The sequence below is a fragment of the Cavenderia fasciculata genome, assembly GCF_000203815.1.
Source record: "Cavenderia fasciculata unplaced genomic scaffold Scf_Dfasci-G-b-205a01.r1-3, whole genome shotgun sequence".
Classification (NCBI taxonomy): Eukaryota; Evosea; class Eumycetozoa; order Acytosteliales; family Cavenderiaceae; genus Cavenderia; species Cavenderia fasciculata.
The window spans coordinates 925,446-939,480 of record NW_004457737.1 but is presented as its reverse complement, the minus strand read 5'-3'; the positions used below and the strand labels follow the sequence as shown (position 1 = coordinate 939,480).

The window sequence follows — 14,035 nt, the reverse complement described above, 5'->3', positions numbered from 1 at the left end:
TTCCTTCTTTTTTTTTAAAATAATACTACAACAGTCGAGACTGGTTTGGTTTGGTAAATTGTTTATTATATATTACACTTTTTATGCAAGATGATCCATCTTTCTTTGTTTCAATTTAATTTCTGTTACTCTTTTTGAAACGGTAAATATATTCCTATCAATTGATAGTTTAATTGCAACGACAATTCCTGCGATGAAGCCAGCTCCTAAAAATGCAATCAAATAATACATTGTATTATTGGATTTACCATGACCGTTTGGGAGATGGGTATTTGAAGAAGATGAAGATGAAGATGAAGTTTCATCATCTGATGATGAAGAAGAAGAAGGTTTAAAAGGATATAGAATATATATAATATCATTTGATACATAGGAATGACCGTCAACTTCAACATACAACTCTAAATATTCTCCATCTACATTATTATTATTACTTTGGGTGTTAAATGAATCAATTGGTACTGTACATTCCAACATTGTAGAGTTTAGTGATACAATGGTACATTCAATTGTATTATTTATCAAAACCAATACTCTAGTTTGGTTATGATTTCCAAATGTTCCTGTAAATGTAAATAATAATGGTTCCTCCTCTATTCCACTTCCACTTCCACTTCCACTTTCAATTTCAGTTCCATTTTCAGTTTTACTATTTGTTATTGTAGCTGTAGTAGTATTCATTATTATCATTATTTTTTGATCATCTATATTTGGATATTCTTTTTAAATAAAAGAAAGAAATATTTGATTGAATTAATACATTATATTTTTTAAAAAAATGTTACTTTTTCTTTGACATACCTCTTTTAAAATTAAGATATCTTTTTTCATTGTTTATAGGGTTCATTATACTATAAGTAAGTAAACTTTGGTATTGGGTAATGGAATGGTGAAAGAAACAAGTCAATAATGAATTGTTTACCAATTTAAGGGATCCCAATTTACAAGTCGCTCCATTCAATGACAATCTATGTTCAATGTTGGTATTGTAATTAATATCTACGGTTACGACTACTCCAAATGGAACTTGTGTGATGACTTTTGAATGACCAAGATTAATACGAGTAAATGAAACAGCAATAGATAATAATAAATTTTTTTGACTATGATTTGCAATTGGAACAAATTCTTCCATCATTCCTGGAGTGTTTCTAGTAAATTCCAACATTGAACCAGGTACAAGTTGATTGAGAGTTCCACCAGCATATCTAATATTGGTTCCATATTGATTCTGTCCTCTCATTATATTATTACCACGTATAGTTACTTTATTCCCATTATATCTTAATGATGTTACACTAATATCTATAATTATAAATAGAATTATTAATATTCAATCAATCCTAAAACTAATTTAGTTTAAGAGTACATACTACAAATATTATTTGGAAAATCTTTTATGAAACCTCCTTGATAACTTTCACTAAGCATAAAAGTTCCATTAAAACATTGGTAGGCTTGAGCTATGTATTCTGGATTACTGCTAATTGGTTTCAAGGTTAGAGAATTGGCCGTCACCAATGAATCTGGTAATCTAAAGGGTAGATACCCTTGTAGGTTCATTATAAAAGAAGCGAATAGTCTGTCTCCAAACCCATCAGGCATTGGTTCTTTATGACTACTGATTTCACTAAATTAAAAAGACAACAATTAGTTCATTCAACTTTGGGTTTGGTGGTGTACAATTCAACTGATCAATCAATCGAATCAGTACTTACTATCTAGTTAGGGATGGATAAACTTCATTATTTAAATTCTTTGGTAATGTTATCATTGAATTGAACATTCTGTCATTTAAAAAATAGAGAGAATTAATCGAATACTTCCTTCTTCTTTTACATTAATCTTACATTTTTTGTAATTTTTTAGTGAATGGGAAACCTTCAGGTATGGTTGTTATCAATTCATTGACTTGTATTTCGATCAATGATGGCATACCCCTCGTTAACTCTAATATGTTATTTGAACCATCTCTTGGATACCGATAGAGGAATAAATATTCAAGTTTTGTAAAGTTTAGACTTGTTACTGTCATATCTGGTCTTCCACTATCAAGCCATGGTGGTATTGGGTCGTTGGTTGGTGAATTACTATTTTAAAACAATTAAATTAAATGTAAGTTAAGTGTATATAAGTATAAGTCTTTCTTCAACAACAACAACAACAACAACTTACATTTCTACAACATTTAAATTCTTTACTAGAAATAATCTAGATACATTTGAGTATAAAGTATTATTTTCTACCTTTGCATACATTACATATTGTTTGATTAAATAGTCTATAGATGCCACTAAATTTTGGACTATGTATTAATACTTTTATAAAAAAATAGTTTCTTTTGAATAATCTACATATTCTTACCCTCTGATTCAGCTACGGGATATGAATACTTGAAAGTTGGAACCTGTGCATTTATAAATATAATATTATTTGAAACTATTGATACAATGAAGAATATTCCTATCAATTTGATGAATTGTACAAATAATATTGTTCTGTTTGGATGTACCTCTGTCATTTTTTTTTTCTGTGTGTTTGTTCACAACCCCCCTCTTTTCTCTCTTTCTTTCTTTCTATCTAAAACAGACATATAATAATTTATAAACGAGGACAAAAAAGTTAAACTGTGTTTCTCGTCAAAAACCTACGACATCGTAAATCGAAAAAAAACCGATCCGATGAGACAAACCGGTCCTAGATCCCGTAAAAATCATTGTAAGCGATTTGGGGATCTAAATATAATAATAATAATAATAATAATAATAATAATAATAATAATTACTATTTATATGTTTGCTATATTCTCTTTAATTCTAGTTGAGTGTTGAATTGGATATGATTGCTGCTACAACTAAAACAAATATTATATTATCTGCAATTATCAATCGCGATGACATTGTTGTATGTACTGCTTGTTTGATTAATCACTCCCAAATTGGCCAAATAATCATGATATCGACTAATTCTATAAACTTACATACCATTTATAATGTCTCGTCAATGGAGAAAGGAGATGAATTTGGATTCTCTTCAAAAAAATCGATATATTTGAACTCCAATCAATGAACCATGTCACATAGTTTTGTGTCTAACTGTTTATCCAGATGAATTCCTGGAATTGATTTTCGAATGAAATCTGATCCATCTTCTCTTGATTTTGTTTTTAGTGTGTCCGACATCTGCTCCAGTGAATCCATTTCCTAATATTTCCGGAATGCCAAAATGGGTTGCTTCAATATTTAATATTGAAGATGGTCGACGAACTATATGTAACGGATATTTTTTTTATTATATTATAGTTTCTTTAATGATAGTTGAGTGTTGAATTGGATACGTCTATTGACTCGTTTTTTTTTCTTGAACCGTTTAAATAAAACAGTACCTGCAGTAGCTACTGCTACCAATGCTGCTGCACCTAAAACACCAGCAATAATATAATATTTGGTGTTGTTTGATTGGTAATCGCTATTACTAATATCATTCGATGAGGATGAGGAAGAGGAAGAGGAGGAGGATGAAGATGAGGATGCAGGAGGCAAAGGATATTTAATATAAATAGAATCAAATGATGTGAATGAATGTCCATCAATCGATATATAAATCTCAACAAATTCACCATCACCACCACCTCCTATTTGTTGTTGTTGTTGATATACTGTTGTTGTATTTGTATTCAATGTAATGTTACATTCCAAATAGGTTGAATTGATTGATGTAATAATACAATCGGTATTGTTGATAAGTACCGATGACATTGTTGTACTTGTACTGCTACTACTTGTTTGATTGATCATTCCAAATTGACCAATTAATTCTAATTTATATTCCGTCACTGATTCATTCATCGTTATAGTATAATTATTGTTGTTGGAAAGTGAAGGGTATTCTATTTGGATTGATCGAAATAATGTATATATATTAGTTAATATATAAATAATTAATTTAATTAATATCAAATAAATTATTACATACGTCTTGTATAATTATATTGATATATTTCATTATTTCTGATATTGGCAATATTATAATTTAATAGGGTTGATTGTGATGATATTTGAAGTGGAAAGAAACATGTTAATCTATCTTTGATATAGATACTATTGAATTTCCTACAAGCAACACCATTTAAAGATATAGAATGGGGAATATTGGTATTATAATTTAGATTGATTGATATATTGACTCCAAAAGGTTGTTGATCAATCGTTATAAAATTGCCTAGATTGATTCGAGTAAATGATACAGGAATGGAAGCTGTGATCCCTGTTTCACTAATACCCAATACCACTTGATCTTCTATAGCACCTAAATTACGAGTTCTATTGTACTGTATCAATTTGTTACCTATTAAAATAGTGCTCTCACCATTGGGTGACTTGGGATCTGACATTGGTGACAGTAAATTATTACCACCTATTTTAACTATATTCTGGGTACTATAGTATAGTGATGTGACTTTGGTATCTAAATATAGATAATATCCAATAGAATCAAATGGTTATTAATATTATATTCTCTGGTTGTTATGGATCGATAGATAGAGATGAGTACATACTACAAGGATAGTTCCTTGCTCCAAACAAATAATCAGAACCAACCATCAAACGAGAAAAAAGTCCACTATAGCATCGAAAGCACTCTGCTACGTAGGCCATTTTATCAATCTCGTAGGGAAGTGTATATATCCCTACCATATCACTAGAGCATAAAGAATCTGGCAACCGATAGATGAATAATTTACCAGTGATAGGCTTGGGCAAATATCCATACAAATAAAAAACTGTTGTGAGACCCTCTCCTAATCCGTCTGGTAAAGCTTCTACATAGCCAGCTAGATTTCTATGATATATATATATTTATATATAAAATAATGAAAATTATTAGTATCCCTCACTCACCTCTTTGTTTGAACTATACTTACATAGATTTTAAACGAGGATAATATAATGAATTAATGTTCTTGGGTAGAGTTTGAGGAGAAGTGTATTTTCTATTTTAGAGATGGAGCGTGTTACTAAGTATAAATGACATTGATGATGGATGATGAATAATGAATAATGATGATATACATACAAATCGGTGAGTTTTGTTAAAGTAAATGGGAATCCATCAGGAATATAGGGAATACTTGGGTTTGTGAGGTACAATGTTTTGAGGTTGGATAGATTTCTGACCATGTAGAGAATGTTGATACTACCATCCCTCTGAAGTGAGTCTATGTTGAGGTAGGTCAATTTTGGAAAATAGAGTGCTGAAAGTGATTGGTCTGGTGGTGGTGGTGGATAGTTGGTATATTGTTGTGCTTTCTGCAATACAATTGATCTACATTAGATATAGATATGGATATGAATGAACCAAGTAAGTATATGTTATGTATTACTTAAGTAATAGTGATAGATACATACAAAGAAGTAAATGAACCATTTACGACAGTATTGGAGTTTGAGTAATTCGATAAAACATTACCAACTAATTGCCAATTCACTCCATATTGTCTGATTAAAAATGCTAGTGATGGAACTATAGACATACAATATATATAATATAGTCAACAAAATGAGAGAAGAGAGTCAATAATAATGATGATGATGAATAATAAATAAAGAGAGATGATTTATCTAGATATATATATATATATATATATGTCTTACCTTCATCAGCATTGATCGTCAGAGGAGTAGATTGTGCGTTGACAACATTGATGACTACGAAACTCAGCAACAGCAGACAGAGAAACAGACAACAACAAGAGCCAACTTGACAGTTAGACATAGACGGGTGTGCAGTGGACAACGGGGAGTTATAACCTTCCTTCTCTGGTTTGAGATCATCAAATGAACCCGAAAACCACGTAAGCATGTTAGAGCCCTAATGAAAAAAAAAATCGAAGGAAATATTTAGGGCGCCTCCAAGCTAAAAATATCTTACAAGCCAAATAATTAATTATTAATATTATTTATGTTATTATATTTTCTTTAGTGCAAGTTGATTGTTGAATTTGATTCTTGAATTGATCAGTTGTTTTCTCTTGGTGCGCATGACTATTAAAACAGTAGCTCCTGCTGCCAATGCTCCACCTAAAACACCAGCAATAATATAATATTTGGTGTTGTTTGATTGGCAGTCGCTATTACTACTATTTTGGTTATCGTTTGCTGAGGAGGATGAAGATGAGGGCAAAGAGGATGAAGAGGAAGAAGATGGAGTAGTAGGATATTTAATATAAATAGAATCAAATGATGTGAATGAATGTCCATCAATCGATATATAAATCTCAACAAATTCACCATCACCACCACCACCTCCTATATGTTGTTGTTGATATACTGTTGTTGTATTTGTATCCAATGTAATGATACATTCCAAATAAGTTGAATTGATTGATATAATAATACAATCGGTATTGTTGATCAGTACCGATGACATTGTTGTACTTGCACTGCTACTACTTGTTTGATTGATCATTCCAAATTGACCAATTAATTCTAATTTATATTCCGTCACTGATTCATTCATCGTTATAGTATAATTATTGTTGTTGGAAAGTGAAGGGTATTCTATTTTGATTGATCGAAACATGTTAATCTATCTTTGATATAGATACTATTGAATTTCCTACAAGCAGCACCATTTAAAGATATAGTATGGGCAATATTGATATTATAATTTAGATTGATTGATATATTGATTCCAAAAGGTTGTTGATCAATTGTTATAAAATTGCCAAGATTAATTCTAGTAAATGATACTAGAATGGAAGCTGTGCTTCCAGACCTACTACTCAACACCACTTGATCTTGTATTGGACTTAAATCAGCTCTTCGATATTGTACAATTTGGTTTGAAAGGATGAAATCAGTTACACCATTACCAGAGGTGGTCGACCCAAAAGACGATTGAAGATTATTTCCATTGATAATAACTGTATCATTTTTCTTATAGTATAATGATGTTACCCTGATATCTAAAAAGAGAGACAATGAATGTTAATATATGTACTTGTATTTGATTATTTCGACGATGATACATACCACAAGGATAATCGTATCCTTTAAACACATTAGTAGCTCCTAGCATATAAGGAGATAATCTACTATCAAAGCATTTGAAACAATCGGCTGCATATTTGACGACATGTGTCGTGTTTTGACGCCAAAGATCATATACCCCGTCTGCACCACACAAAGAATCTGGTAACCTAAAGATCAGTTGACTCGATGGCACATAAAGGTTTAAATGAGTCAAATAAACATCCAAATTTAGACCCTCTCCCAAACCATCTGGCAGAGGTTCAATATATTGACTTACATCTCTATCGTGTGAATGGAAAGGAATGAGTACATGTCATATATTTATATACAGATCTAGATAGAGGTACATACAATTCAACTAAACGAGGATAATACAATGAATTTATATTTTTGGCAAAGACTGGACCTTTGAATGTACTAGACAAGTCGCCAATTCAATAGGAGGGAGGTTGTTTTGTTGTTAGAAGATGCTATACTACCACTACCATAGTACACTATTACAATACTATAATATACATACAAAGAAGTTAGTTTTAAAGCATATGGGAATCTTTCGGGGATATACTGGGTGAGAGTGCTAACGAGGGCTAGTGTTTTGAGTCGTAATAGATTTCTGACCATGTAGAGAATGTTGATACTGCCATCCCTCTGTAGTGAAGTGATACGGAGATTGGCCAAGTTTGGAAAATAGAGTGCTGAAAGTGGCTTATCTGGCAATTCATAGTATGTATATTGTTGTGATCTCGTCGATAAAAATGATCTACATACAATCAATAGAATCAAAGTAAGTTGTTATCATCCATCATCATAACGCCGAGTAGTCACTAACTCACTTGGTTGATTTGCATTGTATACATACAGAGAAGTAAAGGATCCATTGACAACAATGACATCTCTGTTATCGTAATTTGATAGCTTATTATCAACCAATGTCCAATTCATTCCATATTGTTTGATCATAAAGCTTAGAGATGGTACTATAATATAACATGATGTATTTATTAATGACTACAAATTCGTTGATTTGAAATATATATGTATATCTTACATTCATTAGCATTGATTGTGAGAGGAGAAGGTTGAGCATTGACTAATGATCCAAGGGTGTTCACAGACACCACGATCAGCAACAGCAGCCAAAAGAAGCCAACTTGACAGTGAGACAACATGAACATGTGCGTGTGTGTGTGTGTGTGAGCAAGCGTGCACTCTATCCTATCTATCTCTTATCTATCTATGAGTTTGTTGTTATCGAAGATTCATCGTACGTATAATACAAGTGCACTTAGGGTACCCCCGATGTTAAAAATAAAGATAATTAAAGATAAAAATATTTTTCATCATCGGGCAATTAACATTTTTAAATAAATAAATAGTATGTATTAATATAACAATTAAAATATTATATTATTATGATTATTATTACAAAATTATAGTTTCTTTAATGCAAGTCGATTGTTGAATTTGATTCTTGAATTGATCAGTTGTTTTCTCTTGATGCGCATGACTATTAAAGCAGTAACTCCTGCTACCAATGCTCCACCTAAAACACCAGCAATAATATAATATTTGGTGTTGTTTGGTTGGTAATCGCTATTACTAATATCATTCGACGAATACGAAGAGGAGGAGGAGGAGGACGCAGGAGGCAAAGGATATTTAATATAAATAGAATTGTGAGATGTGAATGAATGTCCATCAATCGATATATAAATCTCAACAAATTCACCATCACTACCACTGACTCCTCCTTCTATTTGTTGTTGTTGATATACTGTTGTTGTATTTGTATTCAATATAATGATACATTCCAAATAAGTTGAATTGATTGATGTAATAATACAATCGGTATTGTTGATCAGTATCAAGTACATTGTTGTACTTATACTGCTCATACTAAGTGTCTGATTGATCATTCCGCATTGACCAATTAATTATAATTTATATTCCGTCACTGATTCATTCATCGTTATAATATAATTGTTGTTGTTGGAAAGTGTAGGGTATTCTATTTGTATTTGGAAAAAATAATAATTAATTAATAGTTAATTAAATATCGTAATTATAATTAATTAACATAACATACGTCTTGTAAAATTGGATTGATATATTTCATTATTTCTGATATTGGCAATATTATAATTCAATAAAGTTGATTGTGATGATATTTGAAGTGGAAAGAAACATGTTAATCTATCTTTGATATAGATAGCACTATCTTTTCTACAAGCAACACCATTTAAAAACATAGTATGGGGAATATTGATATTATAATTTAGATTGATTGATATATTGATTCCAAAAGGTTGTTGATCGATTGTTATAAAACTGCCTAGATTAATTCGAGTGAATAATACTGGAATGGAAACCGTTATTTTTTCACCATACCCCAACACCACTCGATCTTGTATTGCATTTAAATCAACTCTTTTGTATTCTAAAATTTGGTTGTTGAGGATGAAATTGGACACTCCATTGACCGATGGAGTATCACGCTGAAAAGACGATTGAAGATTATTACCATTGATAATAACTGTATCATTTGTCTTATAGTATAATGATGTTACCCTGATATCTAAATTAAATAGAAAAAATAATAATAAATGTTAATACATACATATACTTGTATTTGATTATTTCGAAAAAGAGATGATACATACCACAAGGATAATTGTATCCTCCAAGCTTATATTCGTACCCACCATAAGGCTTATATGGAGAAATCTGGGCTCCAAAGCATTTGAAACAATCGGCTGCATATTGGGTCTTGTTGTCGGCTGGCCAATCATCTGATAAATAGATTGCGCCACATAAAGAGTTTGGTAACCGATGGATATATCTAGTCGACGGGAAATAGGAGCTTAAATGAGCCAGAGTCACATCTATCATTAGACCCTCTCCCAAACCATCTGGCACAGGTTCGATGTACTGACCTATCATCCTATCATTTGATTGGTTGAAAGAATTAGTACGTAGCTACGTAGGTAAATATATCAACTATACTATAGATAGATATTACTATAGTTTAAATACATACAAAACAGTCAGTTGAGGATAATATAATGAATTTATATTCTTGGGTAAAGCGGGACCATAGTACCATCTAAAGTAAATAAAGGAAAGTAAATGTTGTTGTTGTTGTTGTTGGTATTATTATTGATATCATATGAGAGATAATAGTAACTGATATTATATAATAGTAACTAATATATACATACAATTCGGTGAGTTTGTTTAAAGTGAATGGGAAACCATCGGGAATATAGGGAATACTTAGGCCCCTGACGGCGAGTGTTTTGAGGTTGGATAGATTCCTAACCATGTAGAGAATGTTGATACTACCATCTTTTTGAAGCGAGCTGATTACGAGAGAAGTCAAATTTGGAAAATAGAGTGATGAAAGAGATTGATCTGGTAATCCAGAGTCGTTAAATTGTTGTGTATTCAACACTAGAAATGATCTACAAATATAAATAAATGAATAATTGTCAATGAAACCTATTATTGATTGATTTGATTGATACCCCCCCCCCCCCCCCCCCCCACACACAGAGTTGTATTGAATACATACAGAAGAGTAAACGATCCATTGACAACTTTGATATCATTTTTTCGGTAATTTGATAGAACATTACCAACCAACGTCCAACTTACTCCATATTGTTTGATCATAAAGGTAAGAGATGGTACTATATTATCATTATAATGATAGGTCAATACAAACGACAAGATATTAATTTTACTATAATATATTTACAATCCTTTCCTATAGCTCGTCCATGTGTATAGATAGCTCTAGAGATTATCTTACCTTCGTTTTCATTGATAGTTACTTGTGAATTGACGAGAAGGGTATCCGAGGTGACTGCAAACATAACATAGATGAAGATGAGGAACAGTAGATCCTTTTTCTTCTTGTCTTTAATCATCATTCATATCGTCATCATATAAATATATATAAATAAATATATAAGGTAAAGTATATAAGGTCTTTATCGACGGTTGTGGTGATGGTGTTGGCTTTTTCGTAGTCAACCAAGGTTTTTTTTTTTTTTGCTATTTTTATTTATTTTTAATATTATTACTATTATATTTCTTTAATTCGAGTTGATTGTTGGATTTGATTCTTGAATTGATCAGTTGTTTTCTCTTGATGCGCATGACTATTAAAACAGTAACTCCTGCTACCAATGCTCCACCTAAAACACCAGCAATAATATAATATTTGGTGTTGTTTGATTGGTAATCGCTATTACTAATACCATTCGTTGATGAGGATGAGGAGGATGAAGATGATGATAAGGACGATGAGGATGATGAAATGGTAGGATATTTAATATAAATAGAATCAAATGATGTGAATGAATGTCCATCAATCGATATATAAATCTCAACAAATTCACCATCACTACCACTGACTCCTCCTTCTATTTGTTGTTGTTGTTGATGTACTGTTGTTGTATTTGTATCCAATATAATGATACATTCCAAATGTGTTGAATTGATTGATGTAATAATACAATCGGTATTGTTGATCAGTACCGATGACATTGTTGTACTTGTTCTTGTACTGCTGCTACTTGTTTGATTGATCATTCCAAATTGACCAATTAATTCTAATTTATATTCCGTAGCTGATTCATTCATCGTAATAGTATAATTATTGTTGTTGGAAAGTGAAGGGTATTCTATTTTGATTGATCGAAATAATGTATGAATAAATATTATGTTAATTAATTATTAATTAGTTATAACATACGTCTTGTAAAATTGGATTGATATATTTCACTATTTCTAATATTGGCAATATTATAATTTAATAGGGTTGATTGTGATGATATTTGAAGTGGAAAGAAACATGTTAATCTATCTTTGATATAGATACTATTGAATTTCCTACAAGCAACACCATTTATAGATATAGTGTGATGAATATTGATATTATAATTTAGATTGATTGATATATTGATTCCAAAAGGTTGTTGATCGATAGTTATAAAATTGCCTAGATTAATTCTAGTTAGTGATACTGGAATGGAAGCTGTACTTCCAAACCTACTACTCAACACCACTTGATCTTGTATTGGATATAAATCAGCTCTTCTATATTGTACAATTTGGTTGTTGAGGATGAAATCAATTATACCATTACCAGAGGTGGTTGACCCAAGAGACGATTGAAGATTATTGCCGTTAATAATAACTGTATCATTTGTCTTATAGTATAATGATGTCACCTTGATATCTAAATAGAGAGAAAGAGGAGTATAAGAAAATCTATGTTTATGAAATTATAAGCAAGTATTACTTGATTATTTCAATGATACATACCACAAGGATAATTGTATCCTTTAAACAAATTAGTAGCACCTAGCATATAAGGAGATAGTCTACTATCAAAGCATTTGAAACAATCAGCTGCATATTTGAGGAGAGGTGTCGTGTTTTGACGCCAAAAATAATATAGCCCGTACGCACCACACAAAGAATCTGGTAACCTAAAGATCGGTTGACTCGATGGCACCAAAGAGTTTAAATGAGTCAAATAAACCTTGGAATTTAGACCCTCTCCAAAACCATCTGGCACAGGTTCAATGTAATACTTTATCGTTCTATATTTATCGTGTGTGAATGGAAATAAATGAGTACAAATCCCTAAGGGACCGATAGATAGATAGACACATCATCAAAGAAGAAGATAGATGGATAGAGTTACATACAATTGCCCATTTAAACTAGGATAATATAATGAATTTATATTTTTTGCAAAGATAGGACCTGGGTATGTACTAGACAAGTCGTCAATTCAATATGCGAAAAAGATGTTGTTTGTTAGATGTTCTGGTTGGAATACTACTACTACAACCAGTCTTACATTATATACATACAAATCGGTGAGTTTGTTTAGAGTGAATGGGAATCCATCAGGAATAACCCGGATGTAGGGTTTATCGATGAATAGTGTTATGAGGTTGGATAGATTTCTGACCATGTAGAGAATGTTGATACTTCCATCCATCTGAAGTGAGTCGATGCGGAGAGAAGTCAAGTTTGGAAAATAGAGTGCTGATAGTGACCGGTCTGGTAATCCATGGTAGGTATATTGTTGTGATCTGATCGAGAAAAATGATCTATATACAAATAGAATCAAAAGTAAGTTGTAATCATCCATCATCATCAAGTAGTCACTCGCTCACTTGGTTGGTTGGCTATTATTATTATTAATATATTATAATGATCGATAGATTGTATGTATATATACAGAAGAGTAAAGGATCCATTGACAACAGTGACATCTCTGGTATCGTAATTTGATAGCATATTATCAACCAATGTCCAATTCATTCCATATTGTTTGATCATAAAGGTCAGAGATGGTACTATATATCAAAGATTAATCAATGTTAATAATTACATTATATTATCATCATTCACAGGCTATATATCTTACATTCATTAGCATTGATTCTGAGAGGAGAAGGTTGAGCATTGACTAATGATCCAAGGGTGTTCATAGACACCACGATCAGCAGTAGCGTATGCCAAAAGAAGCCAACTTGACAGTGAGACAACATGAACATGTGTGTGTGTGTGAGCAAGCGTGCACTCTATCCTATCTATCTCTTATCTATCTATGAGTTTGTTGTTATCGAATCATCTACTGCGTATACAAGTGCACCGTACTTTGAGTATACTCAATATTAAAAAATTAATTAATAATGGCGCTAAAATATCTGTTGTCGTGGTCATCGTATTAATAAAAACATTTTCTAAAAATAAATTTACTATTACTATTATTATTATTATATTAATATTATTATTATATTTATTATTATTATATTTATTATTATTATTATTATTACTATTATAATTTCTTTAATCCTAGTTGATTGTTGAATTTGATTCTTGAATTGATCAGTTGTTTTCTCTTGATGCGCATGACTATTACAAAAGTAGCTCCTGATGAGAGTCTGCGGTGCAGTAGCTTGTTTGTTAAAATT

At 31.3% G+C, this 14,035-nt stretch overlaps 6 protein-coding genes across 6 annotated transcripts; all 6 read right to left on the bottom strand.

Moving 5' to 3' along the window:
• Positions 1-81: 81 nt before the first annotated feature.
• On the bottom strand, positions 82-681 carry DFA_03089 (uncharacterized protein; the record flags this gene model as incomplete). The annotated part of the gene is made up of 1 exon (XM_004362638.1): positions 82-681. The coding sequence occupies one exon, from the start codon at positions 679-681 to the stop codon at positions 82-84; it is 600 nt and encodes a 199-aa protein (XP_004362695.1).
• A 146-nt stretch (positions 682-827) lies between these two features.
• Positions 828-2,521, bottom strand: DFA_03088 (uncharacterized protein; the record flags this gene model as incomplete). The annotated part of the gene is made up of 7 exons (XM_004362637.1): positions 828-851; positions 923-1,305; positions 1,374-1,630; positions 1,719-1,787; positions 1,851-2,090; positions 2,176-2,293; positions 2,365-2,521. 7 exons carry the CDS (start codon positions 2,519-2,521, stop codon positions 828-830), a joined length of 1,248 nt encoding a protein of 415 aa, XP_004362694.1.
• A 775-nt stretch (positions 2,522-3,296) lies between these two features.
• On the bottom strand, positions 3,297-7,976 carry DFA_03087 (uncharacterized protein; the record flags this gene model as incomplete). The annotated part of the gene is made up of 13 exons (XM_004362636.1): positions 3,297-3,889; positions 3,976-4,467; positions 4,559-4,701; positions 4,774-4,842; positions 5,077-5,325; positions 5,409-5,523; positions 5,655-5,871; positions 6,055-6,560; positions 6,608-6,967; positions 7,035-7,201; positions 7,386-7,451; positions 7,555-7,794; positions 7,894-7,976. 13 exons carry the CDS (start codon positions 7,974-7,976, stop codon positions 3,297-3,299), a joined length of 3,300 nt encoding a protein of 1,099 aa, XP_004362693.1.
• Positions 7,977-8,464: 488 nt separating this feature from the next.
• DFA_03086 (uncharacterized protein) lies at positions 8,465-8,950 on the bottom strand (the record flags this gene model as incomplete). Its single annotated transcript, XM_004362635.1, has 1 exon — positions 8,465-8,950. The coding sequence occupies one exon, from the start codon at positions 8,948-8,950 to the stop codon at positions 8,465-8,467; it is 486 nt and encodes a 161-aa protein (XP_004362692.1).
• Positions 8,951-9,106: 156 nt separating this feature from the next.
• DFA_03085 (uncharacterized protein) lies at positions 9,107-10,966 on the bottom strand (the record flags this gene model as incomplete). Its single annotated transcript, XM_004362634.1, has 6 exons — positions 9,107-9,609; positions 9,695-10,010; positions 10,072-10,137; positions 10,249-10,495; positions 10,606-10,723; positions 10,792-10,966. 6 exons carry the CDS (start codon positions 10,964-10,966, stop codon positions 9,107-9,109), a joined length of 1,425 nt encoding a protein of 474 aa, XP_004362691.1.
• A 130-nt stretch (positions 10,967-11,096) lies between these two features.
• On the bottom strand, positions 11,097-13,549 carry DFA_03084 (uncharacterized protein; the record flags this gene model as incomplete). Its single annotated transcript, XM_004362633.1, has 6 exons — positions 11,097-11,722; positions 11,794-12,279; positions 12,366-12,646; positions 12,923-13,165; positions 13,297-13,414; positions 13,486-13,549. 6 exons carry the CDS (start codon positions 13,547-13,549, stop codon positions 11,097-11,099), a joined length of 1,818 nt encoding a protein of 605 aa, XP_004362690.1.
• Between the last annotated feature and the right edge of the window lie 486 nt (positions 13,550-14,035).